The following is a 19751-nucleotide window of genomic DNA, read 5'->3' as shown; positions in this document are numbered from 1 at the left end:
TGGGGATGGCAAAGCGGGCAGGGGGATGGGCATATGCGCGTCTCACTGCAGGGGCTGCCCCAGCACCCGACTTGTGCGGAGCGAAGCAGTGCCCACAGTCACAGCTGTGACCCCGCTTTAGGTTTTGCGCTGTCAATCAGGTACGAGCAGAGAAGAACACTCACATCTAAGCTGCTACGTAGTACCTTACAGCTCACCCTGCCCAGCGGGCTCCGTGCCTCCAGAAACTACCTGAGAGCAGAGAGAGATACCCCCGTCAGGGTTTGCCTGTTAGGGTTGCTCAGAGCATTTTCAATCCTGCCAGCAGCGCTCCGGCACCAGGAGGGCTTCAGCGTTTTGGTGGTGCCTTACCTGGGTGGGTCCCTATCCCTTGCCCATGTCACACAGCACCCAAGTGGCACCAAATGGGTTCAGGAAGACTGCCCTTTGCAGGACATCGCTTTTGGAGTCCCCAAGAGCCTACACCCAACATCAGGCTGGGCATGGCACATGTTTCCAGAGGATCTGATCATTGCCAGAGCTGGTACAATTATCTGTATGGAAAGAGGTTGGTCCCTAAATTACCCTGGTGTTGGAGGCTTGCTGCACCCTGCCCCCAGTGACACAGGCATGGGGCTGCTGCTGCTTTTCCCACTTGCCTGTGCAGCTGAACCCTGCTCCGGGTGCCTCCGAAGGTGCAGGGCTCAGCCTGCCCTGATCTATGGGAGAAGACTGGGGACGCCTTTGGTGATGCTGCCCCTCACCCCATGGGGGGCTGCTGGAGTCAATATTGGTCTGATGGCAATGTCTGCATGGCAATGGCCCCATCGTCACAGCCCAGAGGCCCAGCACAGGCTGGGAGGGGACCAGGCCACCTCACCCACCTCACCAAGGGCAGTAAAGAAGCCCAGGAGGGTTTGCGGGTACTCAGCCTGCCAGACTGAGGCTGCAGACCCCAAAACCACTGGTCCAGAGGAGCCAGCGTGAGCTGAGGTGCAGGGGGCTCCCGCCTCACTCCCCGGGGCAGGGGCTGCTTTTGAGGCCCGAACCCCAAGCCGTTGGCCTGGCACCAGGCTGCAACCCGAGCCAGCACCCTCAGCCGCTACTGAGGCTGGGATGGGGAAACCATCAGAGCCCCGGACGCATGGTCCCCAGCCCCCCAGCCCTGCAAGTGTTCTTCGGGGATGCATCAAACCCCAGGTGCAGCGCTGCCAGCACAGGTCACAGCCACCCTGGGGGCCCCCAAGGAGAACACAGCAGCTTAAAGGGAGAGCCAGGGACCCACCACCCCCATCACAGCTGCCACGCAGCCCCATGCATGGGAAAGAACAAACAAAAAAGACTTTTTTTTTATAAAAAGATCAATGAAAAATTTATTTATAAATTTCGCACTCTGGGGCTACACGTCTATATCATACACTCAGGAATATGCTGTACTGTACAGACTTTATCCAGTTAGAAATGATCATATAGTGACCCACATACAGCTTCAATATAAGCCTAAAAATTCTTAACATTAATTAACATAATTAAAAAAGGTATTCGCATCTAAAGAAAAATCTACAGAAAAACTCCTTTCTGGAGCAATCTGTGCATCAGCTTCAATGTCTGCTTATTTCACTGACATTATCAATATATTCTTCTTACAAAAATAATAATAATAATTAAAAAGATGACTGCCATAAGGTGACCAGTCATGCACGAAAGAGCCTCCCCCACCTGCCTCTTTTCTTGTACTCCCCGTTTTGGCGTGAAGGGTCAGCAGCACTATGAGCCAACAAGGGGGGCGGGGGGACCCTCATTTCAATTTGAATCAATCTGCATCCCTTTTACTTCTCAAGATAAAGAGAGACGGGGTGTGGGGGTTGCATAGAAAATTGAAACTCTAGGGACTAGGAAGGGCAGCAGCTTTTCAGTAAAATACAAAGGGATGTAAAAATACATCAACTCACAATTTCAGAGCAAACCCCCTTCCCCGACATACAATTTCCAAAATCTCAGCGTGTCTAAAGCTCCAGGAAGCTGGAAAGGAACAATACTTTTCTTAAACTCACTCAGCAATTCACACAGGAGATTCACAGTCTTAATAGGTATTTTATAAAAATATAAATATGGGTTACATCATGTTGTCTTTACAACACTGGACAGAGCTCCCTTTAGACTGGGTTTATAACCAAGATTTCTTTTTAAAAATCCATCTAGAACTTGGCTTTAAAATACACTTTTTTAATATTATGTCATAAATGTTATGACATTTCATTGTGGCAAATCCATTTAGTCAAAAAAATGTGCAACCATCTGGTAACGACAATAAAACCTCGCTAGAAAAGATATTGTTCCCACCCTGTAACTATTACACAGAAGCACCAGTGGAAGTGCTGGACACCACCTTCAAGGCTCACAGAAAAGACTTCAGCTAAGCAGTTCCTTGCAAGTTACAGCATTAACAGTAGACACTCGCGACAGGGCTTTTTTCCTTTTTCTTCTTTGAATCTGGAGCTTTTTACTTAACTCAAATTGTTGAAGTGGAAGAAACAAAACAAACTGCAGGTGAAACCATCAGAGACAAAGCAGAATATTCAGTGCAATGGGAAATAATAATGGCAGACTCAAGGTTTTAGTTTTGAGACTAGGAAAAAAGCATATTTCCCAAACCATATTTTGAAACACTCACCACCAGCTTCAAACAAACCAGGCTCACAAACTTCACCCACAAATATATACATACATGATAAATAGTTAAGACACAACCCAAAAAAACAGCAGGTAACTATTTTTTTTTTTAATTGTAATGGTTTGGATAAAGGGAGTAAGAGAGGAAAGAGCAGGGAGATGGCAGTGATATGGTTGGTTTTAGTGCAGACAAACAGAAGAGGGATGAAAGACCAGGGGGAGAGAGGAGACTTCTGAAATTTTCCGTATTTTCCAAATGGGTGTTCTTGTGCCATAGCAATAAAAAGCAGCATTGCGATTATACGTGCAGTCACTTCAAAATGCGACTTAGGGTGGCTTTCTCTTCTTCCTCCCTTTCTTTTATAAATATATATATACTTAGACATATATATAGTATAAAAGGCAGGTGACTCTACATACATCAAGTGAATCATTCTGCATTGAGAAGTGTTATCCAAGTTTCACCAAAAGAAAAAAGTTCCCAAACTATTTCTCAGTAGTTTTCAGGCATCTCTCTAGGCAGCAGAGAGCGCTCGCGCCCCTTTTCTGTGCAAAAGCAAATCCTCTGCCTCTAGAGTTTATTTCACTTTTTTTTTTTTATAAAAAGAAGAGTTCAGGGTTTACTAATCCTCCCTTTACACACAAAACCAGAAGGAAGGATTCAACGTCTTTTCCTGTGATCTCACGTGTGCTAAATGGATTCAAGAATCGGCTGAGGATGCAGACTTTCTTCGGACACCCACAAAAAAAAACAACAAAAAACAACACAAAACAAAAAACCCAGCACACGCACAAAAAGCAATCAGGCAGGGCGAGAAAACCATGTCTGTCATATTCCAATGGAGTTGCCTCAAAAAAAAAAAATAAAAAAAATGAAACCGAGCAGTAGGAAGACACCGGGCGAAGCCTGCCGGGGGAAGATGCGCGGCCCCCTCCGGGGCGGGGCCGCCGGGAGCCACCTGCCCGGGCGCCGGCGCCGAGTCCCGGCGTGGTCGGAGCCGGCTCGGGGGGGAAAGCACCGCCCGGGGACGCGGGTGCATCTGGGGAGGCGTTGAAATGAATTCGGTTCTGAGCCAGAACACTTCAAAATCGAGGGACGGGCCACCACGGGGGTTAGAGGAGAGGGGAGAAAGGATTAAATATTACCGGGGAGGGAGGGGTGGGGGTAGGGATGGGGGGGAACAACCGTTTTAAAGCATCTGACCAGATGTCAAACTGAAACCGTGAATACTGTGAGTGCAGCCGAGGTAGATGGAAAAAAAAAATTACAGTAGGAAAACAACCCTTGGAAGAAAAACAAAATTTGAAGCAGGTAAATGGCGGTGTGTTTGTTTGTTTTCAGTAAATCTTTGCGGGGCCCCAAATTTCTTTGCCAAAAAAAAAACAAAAACAAAAAACCAACCAAACAAACCAAAAAAAAAACCAGCAACAACCAAACCACAAAAACCACGGAGTCCGAGCAGCTTTGACATGTCAGGAAGGCGGCGGGGCGGCCCCGCGGCATCACCGGGCGCCGGCGGAGTATTTGGCCTTGGTGATCAGGTAGAGGACGATGTCCTGGTGGCCCCCGAAGGCGGCGATGTGCAGCGCGCTCCAGCCGTCGCGGTTGGCCAGGCGGATGTCGGCGCCGAACTTGACGAGCAGCTTGACGAGCTCCAGGTTGCCGTCGATGACGGACTGGTGCAGCGCCGTCTGCCCCTCGGGCCCGAAGGAGTTCACGTTGAACTCGCAGTTCGTCATGTTCTGCAGCAGCGACTGCAGCTCCTTGGTGTTGCCGCGCCGCACCGCCTCCTGGAAGACGCGCTGGCTCGGCGGCGCCGCGCACGGCGACACCTCGCTCTGGCTCATGCTGCCGCCGGCCCCGCTCGCCTCACGCCCCGCATGGACGGCGCCGCCGCCGCCGCCTGGGCCGGGCCGGGCCGGGCCGCCGCTACCCCGCGCGGCCGGGCATGCGGGGCCGGGCTGCGGCGGGTCCGCGCCGCCGCTCCGCGCTGCTCCGCTCCGCGCTGCGCCGCCGCCGCCGCCGCCGCGCCCGGGCCTCTCTGGAGCGGAGCCGGCCCCGCGCCGCGCCTTTTACCCCCCCTTTTATTTGCATAACAATGGCACGGCCGGGCCGGCGGGGGCGGGGCGCGCCGCCCGCTCGCCCATTGGAGCGGCCGCTCGCGGGGCGGGGCGCGCCCCTCCCCCACTGCCGAGCTGCGGGGGGGGAGGGGCTGGCCCGGGGCTCCCCCGGCCCGGAACGGCCCGGACCCGACCCGACCCGACCCGAGCCGACCCCCCCCCGGTGCCGCGGCGGGCACGGCCCGGGCCGGCCCCGTGCCTCCGGGCTTCAGCCGGCTCGGCTCGGCTCGGCTCGGCTCGGCTCGGCCCGGAGCAGCCCGGCACGACGGCACTGAGCTTCCCCTCGCTTATTCCGCTTTGTCGGGCTCGGCTCGGCTCGGCCCGGCTCGGCACGGCGCGGTTCAGCATACCCTAGCACGGCTCGGTCCCGCACGGCGCCGCTCGGCTTGGCCAGGCTCGGCACGCCCCCCGGCCCTCCTCGCTTTGCCCCGGCTCGGCTCGGCTCGGCGCGGCGCGGCGGTGCTGGCCGCAGGCAGGGGGCACCAGCGGCCGAGGTGCGGGCCGGGCGGCTGCGCTCGGCCCCCTGCGGGCTCCGTGCCGAGGCTGCGGGAGCTGCCCGAGGGCTCGGGGGGCCGGGAGCGGGACCGGTGCGGGGCCCCGAGCTGCGGGGTCCGGGCGGCTCGGCTGGGTCCCGCCGGCCCCGGGGGGCTCGGTGCCACTCGCTCGGTCCCCGGGGGCCGTGGCCGGGCCGGGACCCGCTGCACGGCGCCTGTGGGGCCTCCCGGGGGTGAGCGCTGCGCGGTACGGCCGCTGCGGGTAGGCAGGAGCGTGGGTGCGAAATCAGCACGTGGAGCAAAAACGGGCTGGCGGGGCCGGTGCTGGGGCACTCGAGGTCTCCCGGCCGCTGCCCCCGGCCTCGTGCACCGCTGGGGAGCGAGGGTGGGAAACGCCGGCGTGCACCGCGGCGCTGGGAAGGACGGAGCCCCCCCAGCGCCCATTTGGCCCGGGGGAGAACAAATGGCAAAGGCTGGTGCAAAGCAGAGACCCTTCCCCGGGACCCAGCGCCCCCTGGGACAGCACATCCGCCTCCGCGGGGCATTTGGTCGGCTCGAGCAGGGCGGGAAGGGCGGGAGGAGAGGAAGGAGAGTGCCATAAAACGCGGCGACGGCAGCCCCGCGCCGTGCCAAGGGCCCCCGCAGCTGGCCAGCGGACGCCAGCACACCGGCTCTCACCTGGCCTTGCTGGCATGTCGCTTTGGGGGTGGAAAGGGACAAACCAGCCAGCTGCCAAATTCTGCCCAGATCAAGTGAGAGCTCTTGGATGGGTTGCACCTTGAGCTCGGGGCACGAGCTGCCCCCCGGTGTTTTCCCGTGGCTTTTCCCTGGGGCTGGGTGGCCTGGGGCTGGTGCTCTGCTCATTCCCTTGCTGGGTCTGGCTCGTCTGGTGGAGGCAGGTGACCCAGCCTGATGGGGGCTGCGAGGCAGCGGCGGTGCCACTGGCTCGCCCAGGCAGTGAAAGCAGCTCTTGCCTTGGCAGCAGAAGTCAAGGCCAGCGCTGAAGTGAGCACGGCCCTGCCTGACTCCGATGTAAGGGACCGACAGCTTCTATAAGGGACCACTCCTCTGGGTCCATACTTTGCAGCCAGTTCTTCCCAACCCTATCCCCATTTCAAACCTCATTCCGTGCCTGTGCCCACCCCCATCTCCGTCACCATCCCATCCCCATCCCTACCCCATCTCCGTCTCAACCGCATCCTCATTCCCATCTTCATCCCATCCCTGTTCCCATCCCATCCCTCTCCCAATCCCTGTATCACCCCCACATCAAGCCCAACCCAATCCCTCTCCCACTCCCATTTCCATCCCGTTCCTATCCCATCCCATTCCCATCTTAATCCCCATTTCCATGCCCATCCTAATCCCTGTCTCATATCTGTCACCATCCCATCCTCAGTCCTGTCTCCACCCCACCCCGTTTAATTTCCCCAAGCCAGAGCTCTCCCAGTCACATCTTTTGGACACGAGCGCATCGAGGTGCATCACCCTATATAAAAGAGCCGTATGGAAGTGCAACACAAAAGCGAGGGTTCTGACGTGATCACAGGAGGGGTGGTGGTGCTGGGACAGCACGGTAGCTGCTGCCACAGTTGGGCTGCAGCGCCCCCCCCCCCATTTTGGTGTCCTGTGTCCCTGCAGCCTTTCTCAGGACATCTCCCACACCACTGGGATGCGGAGCCCCCGCAGCACCGGCAGGCACACCTCGCTGCTGCGTGCATGGCCCTGGTGGGCACCCCCGTCCCCCGGCACAGGACACGGTGGTGGCCTCAGGGCTTTTGAGTCTGCATGTGGGTGCAGAAGCCAGGTCTGTCCCGTGACAGCAGCGAGGAGACTCCCCACTCCCCCCCCCGCTCCGAGGACGGAGGCAGTGGCCCTGCCCCACATCGCCCCGGCTGTGGTGTGGCAGCGGGGGACACGAGTGGCAATCCTTGGCCTCCTCTATCCGGGGTGAGTGGAGGGACGTGCCGGGAGCCACCACGGCTCACGGGGAATTGTGGCTGCCCCGCACCCTGAGCCGCACCGGGGTCCCGTCAGAGCCTGGCAAAGCGAGCGGTCACAGCGGGAGCCCCGGGGAGGGCTGGAGCTGCGCGGCCGTGGAAGCCGCCCCAGTCAGGAGCCCAGCAAAGGGAAAGCATCTGCTCGTGCGGCTGCTTCTGCCTGAGCCGGACGGTGCCGCGGCTGCAATGGCAGGATTGTGACACCCAGGACACTTGGCTCGCAGTTCCGGACCAGGGTCACTAAACAAGGGTCACCGTCCCCTGGGGTGCCTGCAGCTGGGGTCCGTCTGTCCCCACCGCGAGGGCCGTGGTCCCCCAGCCCCACGGGGCTCCCTCCTCCCCACTCTGAGCAGTGGAAGCCTGGTGTGGGGTCTCTGCTGGCGCCAGCTCACCCTGTCCTTTCCGCTCCTAAATATCCCAGGGCAGCTGATTCGGTGCAAACTGGCTTAGCATCTGCTATGGGCCGAATCCTGCAAGGTGTCAGTGCTCTGGCACTTTAGTGAGCCGTGGGAGACTGAGAATTGCTCACACCTCCCGGTCTGGGGCTCGGCCAGAGCTACGTCCTCGCAGGCAGCTCTGCATTTGCCAGTGACACTGGTGAGAAAAATAACAACCTGGGCAGGGACCCAGCCATGCAAATATCCCTCTCTGGCAGGTGGGGGCAGGACTCTGCCTGGGAACGGGGCCAGGGAAAGAGAAAAAAAAAAAAAAAAAAAAAGAAAAAGGCAATTTTGAAAGCGTGCATTTCAGCTCCAATTTGTGTTTCGGTTTTGTAACCGGAGACGAGCCGGGTGCATTGCTGCGGCCCTCGGCGAGCCGGGCCAGCCTTCTGACACCGCTTTGGGTTTCAGGTGGCCAGACGGGCCACGGCGAGTGTGCTGGAAGGCCTCGAGAGACATTCCTCTTCGCCCAGCACTCAGCAGTGCCTTGCAAAACCAGTAGTCCCACCCTGTGATTTATCTGCTCCCTTCTGAGAACGGGGGAAGCTGCAGAGAGCGCCGGCGCTGCTGCTGGTTGGGGGAGGAGGGAAGGAGCCCGGTGCTGTAACGCATTTAGCGAGCGGTCACGCAGAGAAACGCAGAGGCGTGAGACGTGACGACTGAATTTCCCCCTGCTTAGGAGAGTCTGGGGCGAGATGGGCAGGGACTGCTGCCTCCCCTCCATTTGCTTTCCCGGTGGCACTGCAGGCTCAGAGCCGCCACGCCAGGCTCAGCACCATGGGCTGGGCGCGTTGGAGCCCTCTCCAAAAACGCCAAGCAGGCAGTGCCCGTCCTTCGGGCGAGGCGGACAGGCAGCGAGAGTCCAGCCACCCCCGGAGGCCTCCTTGAAGGGAGTCGGAGAGCCAGGGGGACGGATCCGGGGCAGGCGGCGAGGGGGCGTGCCCCCACTTAATTCATTAAAATGTGTCGGAGAGCGTGGGAAAGACCAGAGCTTTTCTTCCCAGCACAGAGACCCAGCAAAAGGCGCGCGCGAGAGAGAAATCAGCCTGCGCACGCTCTCGGCTTGCTGTGAGCTGGGAGGAAGCTCAAAGGCAGTGCAGGAACCGCCGCAGCCCAGGGCTGGCCAGGCTGGTGCTGTGTCCCCATTGTGGGTCACCGGAGCCACAGCGGTGCCATGCAGGGCTCTGCCAGCGCTCCCTGCCTGGCTGAGGGGACACGGGGAGGGAAGGGAGCCCTGTGCCGGGCGCTGAGGCTGCTTGTTTGCAGCGTGGTTTTGGGAACATTCTCCCTCCCATAGCTGCATCTTCGGAAGCCCGGGTGGGAGGAGGAGAGCCCTGTCCCGGGAGGCTGCTTCCCAAACCTGGGAGGGAGCTGCAGGGAAGGGACTGCCCAGGGAAGTGCTGCGAAGCCTCCTCTGCTCGCAGCAGGAGCGTGTGGGGCGATGGCTTTGGGAGCAGCCTCGCACCCTTCCCAGCTGGGTAACACGGGCACATCACACACTGTGAGCCTTCAACAACACCCAAAAAGTGCCCCAGGCTGGGCCAAGCCCTCTGCCAGTCCCGCAGGCAGGGAGATCTTGAAGAAGCTGAGGTTTGCAAAGGAAACTTTGGCTTGTGTGGAAAGGGCAAGTGTGCAGGTCCCCTGCAGCTGCTGCAGTTCGGTGACTGGGAAGCCTGGGGACAAGGGAAGGATCCACGCATCCCGGGTCCCCCTGGGACACCCACACCACGGGGGGCACTGCAGGGATGTGTGCTGGGGACCTGCCGCTTCCCGTGGGTGGCAGCTGGGATGCTCCACATGGTCCCTCCCGCCCAGCCTGTGATAAAAGGTTCTAAAACCTGAGCACATCTCCAGCATGGTCACAGTCCCATGTGTGCTCATTGTCTTTGGGGGGACGCACCCAGGGAGCAGCCCTGCAAGGTGGCCCTATGCAGCAGGACCCCGATGCCCCTCAGGGTCTGCAGTGACTTGTAAAGGGCTGTGCAGACTGGGCTGTTCCACTCTGGCTTGGCCTTCAGCCCACGCAGTGGTTTCAATCCCTGCCTTATCAGCCTTCCTCAGTGCTGGGTCTTATCCTGCTGGGAATGCTGCAGCACTTACGATGTCCAAACCCTGCTTAAAGCCTACAGCCTCCACGTATCTGACAGCAGGAAAATGCTGTTCAGGCAAACAGCCACCAAATTTGACACACTCGGAGGTGGAGAGCTGCTGCTGCTCCTGCCCTTGGCTGCACACAGGGCTCTCCAGCTGCTGGCCCCGCGGGCCACCCCGTGGCATCGCCTTGGCTGATGTCCCTGCTGCAGCTGCGCACGCTCGGACCAAACTGCGCTTGAGCCCGCGTCTCCAGAGACAGCCGTCACTCTGCGTGCCTGCTCCTTTGCAGGGGATGCAAGGATCGGGGGCCGTCAGCACACAGCTCCCACCGCTCCATTCCGTCAGGAGATGTGGTACAGCCTGCTGAGCCTGGCCTGGGCACCCAGTGACTGCTCTGTGGGGACATTTCTAGGGTCAGGGCAGGCTCAGGGGTGGCACAGCTGTAACTCTCTGCAGGACACAGAGTGAGACATGCCTGGCTAGAGGCTGGAAGTTCATCTGCCTGAAAGTCATGCCCACATACCGGCAGGCTGATGAGAAAGGACTGGTCCCAGGCTATTTCCCAGGGAGCAGACATCTTCCCGATGCAAATATCCCTCTCACGTGGCATCGACACTTCTCCCCTCTGCTGCCCCCCAGCCAGAGCTGACCCCGGCCCGTGGGAGCACCATTTCAGCAGCACAGGGCAGCAAAATGCCCTGAGCTTGCAGCCAACCTCAGGCTCGCCAGGGCTGGGTCCATGCCCAGAAATGTGCTGGTTTGTTTGAAAACGGCAGCCGAGCAACTGGGAGCTCGGTCAGAGCATCCGGCTCCGCAGCACCCGCTTGGAGGGAGCCTCGGCCCCGAAGATGAGTGGCTCAGCCCCTGCCCTCATCCTGCCGTGTGCTGGGATGGACTGGCCCTGGATGAAGCCACGAAATCACACCAGGGAAAGCGGAGCTGATTCCTCTGAGCTGGTCAAACATGCGGCAAGGTTTCCGATCCAGATTACACAAGGAAGGAAGTTTGCTCGGAAGGGGATGGGGATAAGGTGGGGGAGAAGGGAGGGAAGCACATTCCTGCCTGATGAGGAACAATGTTGATATATTCACTTGTAAACTAAAACTGGCCCGAGTGCCAAACACCTTGTCCCCATCAAACTCCGAAGGATATGCAAGAAATACACAAGGCGAGGAGAGGAACTGGGCTGATATCCGATGCAGCGTGTGAGTTCCCAGGGCTCCGTGGGGTCATGGCAGCTGGAGCCACCCCAGAACTGAACAGCAAAGCCCAGGATCAGGGCTGGCAGCACCCATGGGCCATCCGGTGGCTGCTCCTGCACCCCAAAATGCTCCTGGCCCTGGGGGAGGGGGGGGTGCCAGCACTCCCACTCCCAGCAGGTGCAGAAGGACTCGGGCGTTTCAGCAGGAGATGCTGAAACAGGTGAACACATCCTGAGATGCTGCTAAATGCCACCAAGGAAACCGCATTTTTTCCAGTGTTCTCATCCAGCCTAGGCCCTTCTATGACAGCACAAAAAAAAAAACATTCTTCCTCAGCACCACTTTATGACAGCTTTCTCCAGGATCACGACGTGCAGTGCAGAGGCAGAACTGGGGTGTACGTGCAGCGTCCCGGGGATCGGGCAGCTCTTGGCACGTCCAGGCCACCCAGAGCCTGTATCCCTGCAGGAGCTGCCCGAGCTGCCCTTCAAACACATGATCAAACAGCCCCATAAAAACATGAAGGACTCATTACTGCCCTAATAAATGTTAAACATTAGTATGGCACAGACAATGGGATTTTTTTTTTTTTATTTTAAAAGAAACCAGATAGGGAAACAATATTGCAGGCTGATTAAAAAGCTGGTTTAATTCTCTTTGATGTGTATCCACCATTGAAAACCGGACAATTTATTACTTCCTGGATGCTGCTCAAGGCTGGTCTGACTTGGAGTTTGATGTTGACTGTGTCTATGCCTGGAGATAACCTCGCTGCACAGATGGCATCTCCACATCCTCCTCTTCAAGCAGCAGAAGGGAGAGGTGCTGTGGCTGAGCACACATGGGTATACCTGGGTCTCAGCCACTGCCTCGCATCCCCTGCAGCGCTGAGCTGGAGCACACCCACGGGAGTCATTTTGTGCCATGCCCACATGCAAAGACTGCCCTGGGCTGCTCCTGGCCAAAACCAGGTCCTGCTGTGGTAAACCTGACCCAGGGTAGCTGACTGCCAGCAGCTGAGGCTGATCTGCCAAAGCCCCCAAATTCAGGGAGGCATCAGGGTGATGAACTCCTAGAGGTGGCCAGGAGGCAACCCTGCTGTCCCCAGGGACCAGAGGGGCGCCTCCTGTGAGGTCCCCAAGGACCAGAGGGGCCCCTTCCAGAGAGCTGTGTGGCCAGGAGCCATCTCCAGGCCTAGGGACAGGGTCAGCTGCTCTGCTGTCCCTCCAGCCAGCTGTCTTCAGTGCAAAGGTCAGGTAGACAGGCTTGAAGCCACAGCTCAGAAAAACCCAGTAAACAAAGCACCAAAATGCCCACAGTCTGTCTGAAAACATAACTCGTCAGGCTCAGGGCTCAGGGCTGCAGCTCCAGCCTCCTCACTGCCGTCTGGGGATGGGATGACTCAGGTGCTCGGATGACTCAGAAATTTCCCCCTACCTGGGTCCGGTGGGGTTCACGTCATTACACAATCACCCACGAGGGGGTAGATGTGTTGCTCACCACTGAGGCTGGGGACAGTCTTGCTCTATTCCGTTCCCACTTTCTGCCCTCGTGGAGCAAACCCCAAGAGCCTCCTTGAACTGTGGCAGGACGCTGACACGTGCGAGTCTGCACAGAGATGCGGTTGGCTTGTGGGTGAAGCACAAGCTTTGTCCTCCCTCTGCTCTGAGGACTCTCCACAGAGTCCCCACACCTCCAGAGGAGCTGCGGGGTCTGGTTGAGCAGAAGGACATGGCAAGGCGTGAGCTAGGAGCATTCATGGAGGAGGTGGCTCATGTTGCCGAGCTGATGACTGTTTTGCAGAGCATCAAGGGTACTGGCATCAGAAGCGGGTGAGCATAAGGATATGATCAGTGCTACGCCACTTCCGGGCATCAAATAGAACTCCTGGACCCCCAGGGACAAATGGAGAAACCCCAAAACAGCTCAACTGTTCAGCTCCATCAGGCTGAAGCTGCCAGCACAGCAGCCCAAGGCTGAGAGCAGCAGGACATCCTCGAGGGGGTGGACATGGATCAGGGATGACCCAGGTGGGTGCTGGGGGTGCCTCAGCAGTGACCCTGTTTGCATCTTTCCCAGGTCTCCTTCCTGCCTGTGGGAGAGGGATGGAGAGGGAAAGGTCTGATCAAGAGCCAGTGCTTCAGAGCTGGAGGCAAAGGAGGATGAGAGGACATGGATGATGGTCCATGCTGCTGGGAGTGCAGCTGGCACACTGAGAGCACCTCTGTCTGTGCGTCTCCCTGCCCAGGCAAGGCCACAGTCCTGCCACAGCACCAGGGACAACTCAGGTTGGAGGGCCCTCAGCTGCTCAGAGTGAACACACTTGCTTTGAATGCTGTCTTTGGGAACAGGGGACAGGCATTTTTTAACCATCTGCCAGCAACATACAGGAGGAAAACCTCTTATCCTAGGTAATGTCATCTGCAGGGAGGGGGGCGATGGCTGGGGGGGGTGTCGGTAGTGTCATTGGCACAATAACAAAACCACTCAGACCTTCCACATGTGGTAGATGATCATTTCCTAGTGCACAAAGCCCTGTGCTGACAGGGTATTCAATACTGGAGCTCGTCCTGAAGGCCCAGGACAAGTTCATTGTGTCCCAATGATGGGGACTGGCCCAGGCCATGTAAAAACATGTTATTTATCTCCAGCTCACTGTATCATCACCCATGAGTGCATGTTTGGTCCCTCCACTAACTGATTTTCCAGCACTAGAAGCCCTGCAAACAGTTGCCAGTGCCCCAGGCCAGGAGTGCCCATTAAAGATGTCAGTTTAACAAAACAGCTTCTTCATGGCTGCCACTGCCTGGCCCCAAACTTGTATCAGAAACAGGCAAAAATGACCTTGGGGTAAAAGGGAAGATGAAATTCCAATTCCAGATAAAGAGGGAATTAAGAAAAATGCACTACCACCTACAGAGAGCTCAGGGCTGGAAAACCAGGAAATGAAACACAATTCCTTTAGGTTATGCAAAATATGTAGACAACTGAGTGGGGAAACGGAAAGAATCAATGGATAAACGATGATGACTGAGGACAAGGCATCTTAATCCCATAGGAGAAATAATCCCCAATGCACCGCATGGCTTGAGGCGTCGATGCACGTGTGGGGAGGGTCGCTTGTGCCGGCGTCCAGCAGCCGGCCTGCCTGGTGCGGTACAGGAGGAGCCACCAGCAGCTGCAGAGCGGCACGCGTCAGGGAAGGAGGCGATGGGGTGGCTGGGAGGGGAGCTTTTGCTAAAACGGGATGGGTTTGGTCAGGGAGCCCTGGTGGGCAGCACCGTGGCAGCCCCACTCCCCTCTGCTGTCTTCTGATTGGGACTGGGGCAAAACAGCTGCGTCATGGCAATGCAAAGGGGACGGGAATGGAAATGTCAGCAGCCGGGGGAAGCCCCTGATGCCGATGCTGAGCTGTGGTGGCAGGAGCTCACTGGGGTGGCACATCCGGCTCCAGCTGTGCAGCAGGGACTGCCAAGAAGGCATGATGGGCGCCTGTGCTAATGTCACAGCAGGAGCTCATGGAAAGAGGGGTGAATGAAGTGGAAGAAGTGTTTTTCGTGAGGCAAGAGGGAGCTGCCTTGGGCCCCTTTGCCACAGGGCTCAGGTGGGGATCAAGAAGCGCTGGGTGAAATGTCCCTGCGGAGAAGGAGCCCTCCCCACCGCATGGCCACGAGCACTCAGAGAGGGAAAGCAAGTCAACATTTCAGAGTAAGCTGCCTGGGCAGGCATTTCACCGGTCTGTAAATGTCACACTTAAACCAAGAGCCCCTCGGGCCCTGTTAGCAATAACATCAGTGCCTGGTAGTTAACCGGGATTAGGGGAGGAATGTTGCAAATGCTCCTCTGTTACTGGGTGGAGTGCACTTAGCCTGTCCATGGGCCGGGAGACGCCAGCCAGCAGCACCCAGAGTTGCAGGACCAAGCTGTCAGGGCTCCTCACCCCACTGCTGCTGCGACCTGGGAGCCTGTCCCCTCCGCTGACCCCTGCAGCCTCCTCGGACACCGGGTGGTCCCGCTGGCAGCCCCGGCTCCTGGTGATGGAGGGACCACAGGCTGCACTGCCTCTCCTGTGCATGTCACAGAGAGCCCTGGGCACCGGGGCTACTTGATGGAGCTGCCCGGGGCTGACAGAGCTGGCCAGGTGTCTTGGCACCCACAGGAGCTCCCTCCGGAGCCATCCTGCTCTGCTGGGGTGCAGGGTGATGCAGGTGCCAGAGGGCATCTTGGTGTACCCACAGGGGTTTTTGGTGGCTGCCCAGCATTGCTCAGCACCCCCAGCCTGTGCCCACCCAGTGTGTCCGTGGAACAGCTTGGAGAGCCCCGGGTGATGGGGCCAGGGCAAGAGGGAGGCTGGGGACAGATGGTGGCATCATGCAGAGCCATGCGGAATGAGTCCCACAGCCTGGGAGCGTGCTGGGCACCGGAGAAGCTTTCTCAATGCGCTGCTGTCAGGGATGCTGCTCCTGGCTCCCAGCACCTGGCAGGGAGGCACAGAGCAGGCTCCTGGACCCCCCCCATTGACCTCCCCATGGAGAGCCGCATGGGGCTCAGCTGGATGGGGACACACCTCACTGGCGTAAGGGTGTTGGGGACCAATGGGTGCCACAGGGTCAGCAGCACCCAGGTGGCATTTTGGAGAGCTCAGCCACCCTCTTGCCATGCCCAGCCTGGAGGGAGGCAGAAATAAAGCAGAACATCCCTTCCCCAGATGCTTCTGATTTAATGCTGTCATGGAGTCCATGTTGCAAACCACCAAAACCATCACTTGGTCACTGCAAATATGACAGCCCCCTCCACCGTGGACCCCAAAATGTGAGCCCACCTTCCAGCCTCACCCCCCAAACCAAAGCCTACTCCATGCAAACCTGCTCAGGGTATCTGGGGAGTGCATCCCCATGGTCCCTGTTCCACTGCCAAGCTGTCCTGTGCCCCATGTCCCCCTCAGCTCAGCTTGTAGATGCTCTGCTCATCCCCCGTGATAACAAGAACATCCTTAAACTGTGAGACAACACGTCCAAAATGGGACCCTTCCCAGAACACCTTCCCACAGCGGGTGCAGCAGTAGAAGTCAGTGAGCTCAGCTTTGTCCAGCACCCCAGGGGGGATGGCAGCGACCTGCAGGGTCGTGCCCTCCTCCAGCCCCACAGCTGCCCCACATGGATCTGTTCCCTCTGGCCACTCGCCCTGTGCGGTCTCAGTGGGCTGGGCAGCATCGCAGGTCCGGCTGGACTTCTCCTCGCACGGTGTGGAGCAACCTGCAGAGACAGGAGACAGCAGATAAACAACCATCCGCCAGTGTGACGAGAGAGGTCTGTGCTCAGACACGGGAACAACCCTCACCGAGGAGCTGCTACCCCCTCAGGGCTGTACCCTGGGGAAGAGAACCCCACGAATTCGGGAGGTGATCACCAGCACCAGACTGCCTGCCCTGAGCATGGCACCAGTGCAGCCTCCTGTTCCCAGCAGCTCCTCCACCATGTCCTGCTGCTGCTGGGGACCAGCCCTGGTGTGGGAGCTATTCCAGGCTGGGGAACCGCACCAATGACTGTGTAGCTGTACAGGGTGCAGTGGTTTTGCCTCCCTGACGCATGTCAGGCAATGCTGCTCTCTGAGACGGGCTGTCCCCCCATGAGGCAGCCGCATTGCTGGGCATGCAAATGGCAAAGAGGCCCTTACTGCTGTTATGGTTAAAAACACACCATTAACAGCTGCCAGCGCTGCTCATGACCCCCGTAAGCTCTCCTGCTCTGCCTGGATGCATTGGGCACTGGGGTACGTGTGACATCCCCTTCCACTGCACCACCCCGGCCCTCCTGGGCAGGGTCACCGCGGGGCACTGTGTGGGGACGTGTCCCATGTGCTGTCCCTGCATGCCCTGACTGTGTTCCTGCCGAGCCGGTGGATTGCTGCCATCGCAACCAAAGTGCCGCAAAACCCACAGCGTTTTTGGCAGCTGGGTGAAGGCTCTCACCGCTCGCGTCCCCGCAGCCGGGGCATGGCAGGTCACTGGATCCGGGCGGCGGAAGCGAGGGCTGAGCTGACTCCCATCCATCAGGATGCCTGGCAGCCGGGGACACGGGGCGGGCTGCACTCACTGCTCTGGGATGACTCATTTTGGCAGGGGGGATTCGTCCTGCCCAGCATCAATTAAGACAACAAAAGGCATCTTGCAGCTCTCCAGCCGCATCTCTGGGGCTTCCAACCTGCCCCTTTTGAGGATCAGAGATGACTTTGTTGGGGGCCAGCCACGCTGGAGGGGGCACCAGTGGTCCTGGCTGGCTTGTCCCTGCATCCCAGCCCACCAGGAATTTTGGTGGGAGAAAGCAAGGCTAAAGGGCTACCCTCTAATGGCCACCCTGTCCCATCAGAGCCACCCTATACAGTTCTCCCTGAAGATACAAAAAGCCAAAAAAAACCAGTTTCTCATTTTCTACAAATTTTCACATCTGGTGAAACATCTGGCTGTTCTAAGATCCTCGAGTTGCCTGGAGTGAGGACAGTGTGTGTGGGGGGGGATCCCCATTCCTGGGGGCTTCTCCAAGACGGAGTCCACCAGTGGGAGGCTGGGGAGGGAGCCCAGTTCTCATCCCATCCCTGCCTCCCCCTAGCCCATGTGTCCTGATGGCACGGGAGCCCTCAGCCGGGCCACACAGGGACCGGCTCTCTGGGAAGGCCGAGCCATGGGATGTGCCCCAAGCAGGTGGACCAGTCGCCCTGGATAACCGTGGGCTAGGCACTTGCTTTCCTTCAGTCCCAGTTCATAACATGCAGACAAAAATATACTCTTTTTGTCTGTTCTATTCATGGTGCCTGTTCTGTTCTTAAGAACCAAAACTGTATTGGCCTCCAGGACCCCAATGGGATGGATCCAACCATAATCGCAGTGATAGTGACGGCAGCCAGCACTGATGCTGCATGAAAACCTTCCCACACCATGGATGTCCCCTCCCAACTTGCAGCATCTCAGCCCCACCAGCGTGAGGGCACAGTCAGCCTCAATGCCCTTGTCAATCTGCACTCCCTTTGGGCATGCTCCATCCATCCACCCTGCTGCTGCCTGCAGCAGCATCTCCCCGGCTCTTGCCAGCGGGCGAAGCAAATCAGAGACCCCTCCTTCCCTGCTAGACCTCCGGCTCCCCAGACACCCCAGTCTCACCCCCCTGGTAGGTGGCTTGTGAGAAAGAGGCAGGCAGGGAGGAAAAGTTCATCCCTTAAAAGCCCAGGAAAGAGGGAAAAAGAAGGAAAGAGAGAGGCCGTGATAGTCATCCAGTGCTTTGCCTTACGCCTGCACCAGCCCCCTCCTAATTGTAGTGCTTCAAAGGGTTGAAAAAGCTACATCACTTCAAAGTAACCATTTTTGAATGGGAGCTTGTAAAACCCCCTCTCCCCCTCCCACCAAATTCTTTGCAGGGCTTTTGAAGATGCCTGTGCTCCCCTCACCGCAGTGAAAGGGCCGCTGGGCACCAGGCGCAGGGTGCTGGCCAGGCAGCGTCCACCAGGAAAAACATGATGTGAAAAGGGCAGATCCTTGGAAAAAAAAAAGTTTTCCTGGGAAAAAGGGACATTTTTGGAAGGAAGGAGCTCTTTCTCCCCCTGCAATGTGGCTCCAGTGGGGCCACACTGCGGCTCACCCCGACACTGTACCCCAAGCCCCAAGCAGGGGCTGAGTCCGTCAGAGATGGAGCAAATGGCACGTGGGGGGTGCGTGCGGCCAGGGGGACGGATGTGTCCTTCCAACATGCTGGGGGGGGGGGTCGGATCTACGGTTTCATGAAATCTGTGACAGTTTGCACCAAGGCTAGATTCCCACTGCAACTCTGTGGAGGAGAAATGAAAGCAATTCCTTACCAAATCAATTAGAAACACCTCTTGGGAACTAATAATCCCATTATAAAACATCTTGAAAATAAAAAGCTCTTTTGCCTCTCGCTCACCTCTCCCCCTCTTGCCCTGCTCACCCAGGGATGACAGAGCCAGGCGGGCTCTGTGCGTAGCTCAGGGGCCAGAGATGTGCAGCTCCCACACCCTGGGGACAGGGCTGAGCACCCACAAAGTGTCGGTGCTACGGAACATCGTCCCTGTCCCCGTCCCCAACCCCGGGGGCCCTGCTCAGCACTGAGCAGGCATCCCACCATCCTGCAGAGCCCTGCCTGCCCTCCCCGCGAGCTGCCTTCTGCCCCATTAGGCTTGCTCTGGCTCCTGCCTGCCTGCCATGCTGAGGCATGGGAGTTGGTGCCCTCCCTGAGGCGCAGCATGGCCGGCCGGGGGGACAGAGCTTGTCTCGCTCTGCTCTGTGCAGCTGCGGCTTCACCTCGGGCACTGTGTGCAGCTTGGGGTGCCACAAGAGAAGAAGGACACCAGCCTCTTAGAGAGCCTCCAAGGGGGGCTACAGGGATGGTGAAGGGTCTGGAGGGGAAGGTGTGCGAGGAGCAGCTGAGGGCCCTCGGTTTGTTCAGGCCAGAGCAGAGCAGGCCGAGGGGAGGCCTCATGGCGGCCTGCAGCTCCCTCACGAGAGGAGCGGAAGGGGCAGGCGCTGAGCTCTGCTCTCTGGGGACAGCGACAGGACCCGAGGGGACGGCATGGAGCTGGGACAGGGGAGGGTCAGGGTGGGTGTTAGGGAGAGGTTCTGCACCCAGAGGTGGTTGGGCACTGTACAGGCTGCCCAGGGGCATGGGCACGGCACTGAGCCTTACAAAGTTCAAGAAGTATTTGGACAACATTCAGACACATTGTCTGATTTTTTTGGGT

At 58.1% G+C, this 19751-nt stretch overlaps 2 protein-coding genes across 24 annotated transcripts in view; both read right to left on the bottom strand.

Moving 5' to 3' along the window:
• Positions 1-3041: 3041 nt before the first annotated feature.
• Positions 3042-4707, bottom strand: NRARP (NOTCH regulated ankyrin repeat protein). Its single transcript, XM_048056945.2, has one exon. It carries the CDS (start codon positions 4498-4500, stop codon positions 4156-4158), a length of 345 nt encoding a protein of 114 aa, XP_047912902.1. The 5' UTR covers positions 4501-4707; the 3' UTR covers positions 3042-4155.
• A 6969-nt stretch (positions 4708-11676) lies between these two features.
• The window catches only part of EXD3 (exonuclease 3'-5' domain containing 3), a 300821-nt gene continuing 292746 nt past the window's right edge, over positions 11677-19751 (bottom strand). For 22 of the 23 annotated variants that reach the window (XM_066980892.1, XM_066980909.1, XM_066980900.1 and 19 more), the window contains one exon: positions 11677-16258. In XM_066980892.1, coding sequence (XP_066836993.1) covers positions 15945-16258 — 314 coding nt within the window. In that variant the 3' untranslated portion in view covers positions 11677-15944. The remainder of the gene's footprint in view (positions 16259-19751) is intronic. The other variant, XR_010826103.1, reaches the window with a different exon arrangement.

This window comes from Anser cygnoides, chromosome 20 (assembly GCF_040182565.1).
Source record: "Anser cygnoides isolate HZ-2024a breed goose chromosome 20, Taihu_goose_T2T_genome, whole genome shotgun sequence".
Classification (NCBI taxonomy): Eukaryota; Metazoa; Chordata; class Aves; order Anseriformes; family Anatidae; genus Anser; species Anser cygnoides.
Note: the sequence above shows the minus strand (reverse complement) of the source record. Positions and strands in the feature narration are given on the sequence as shown.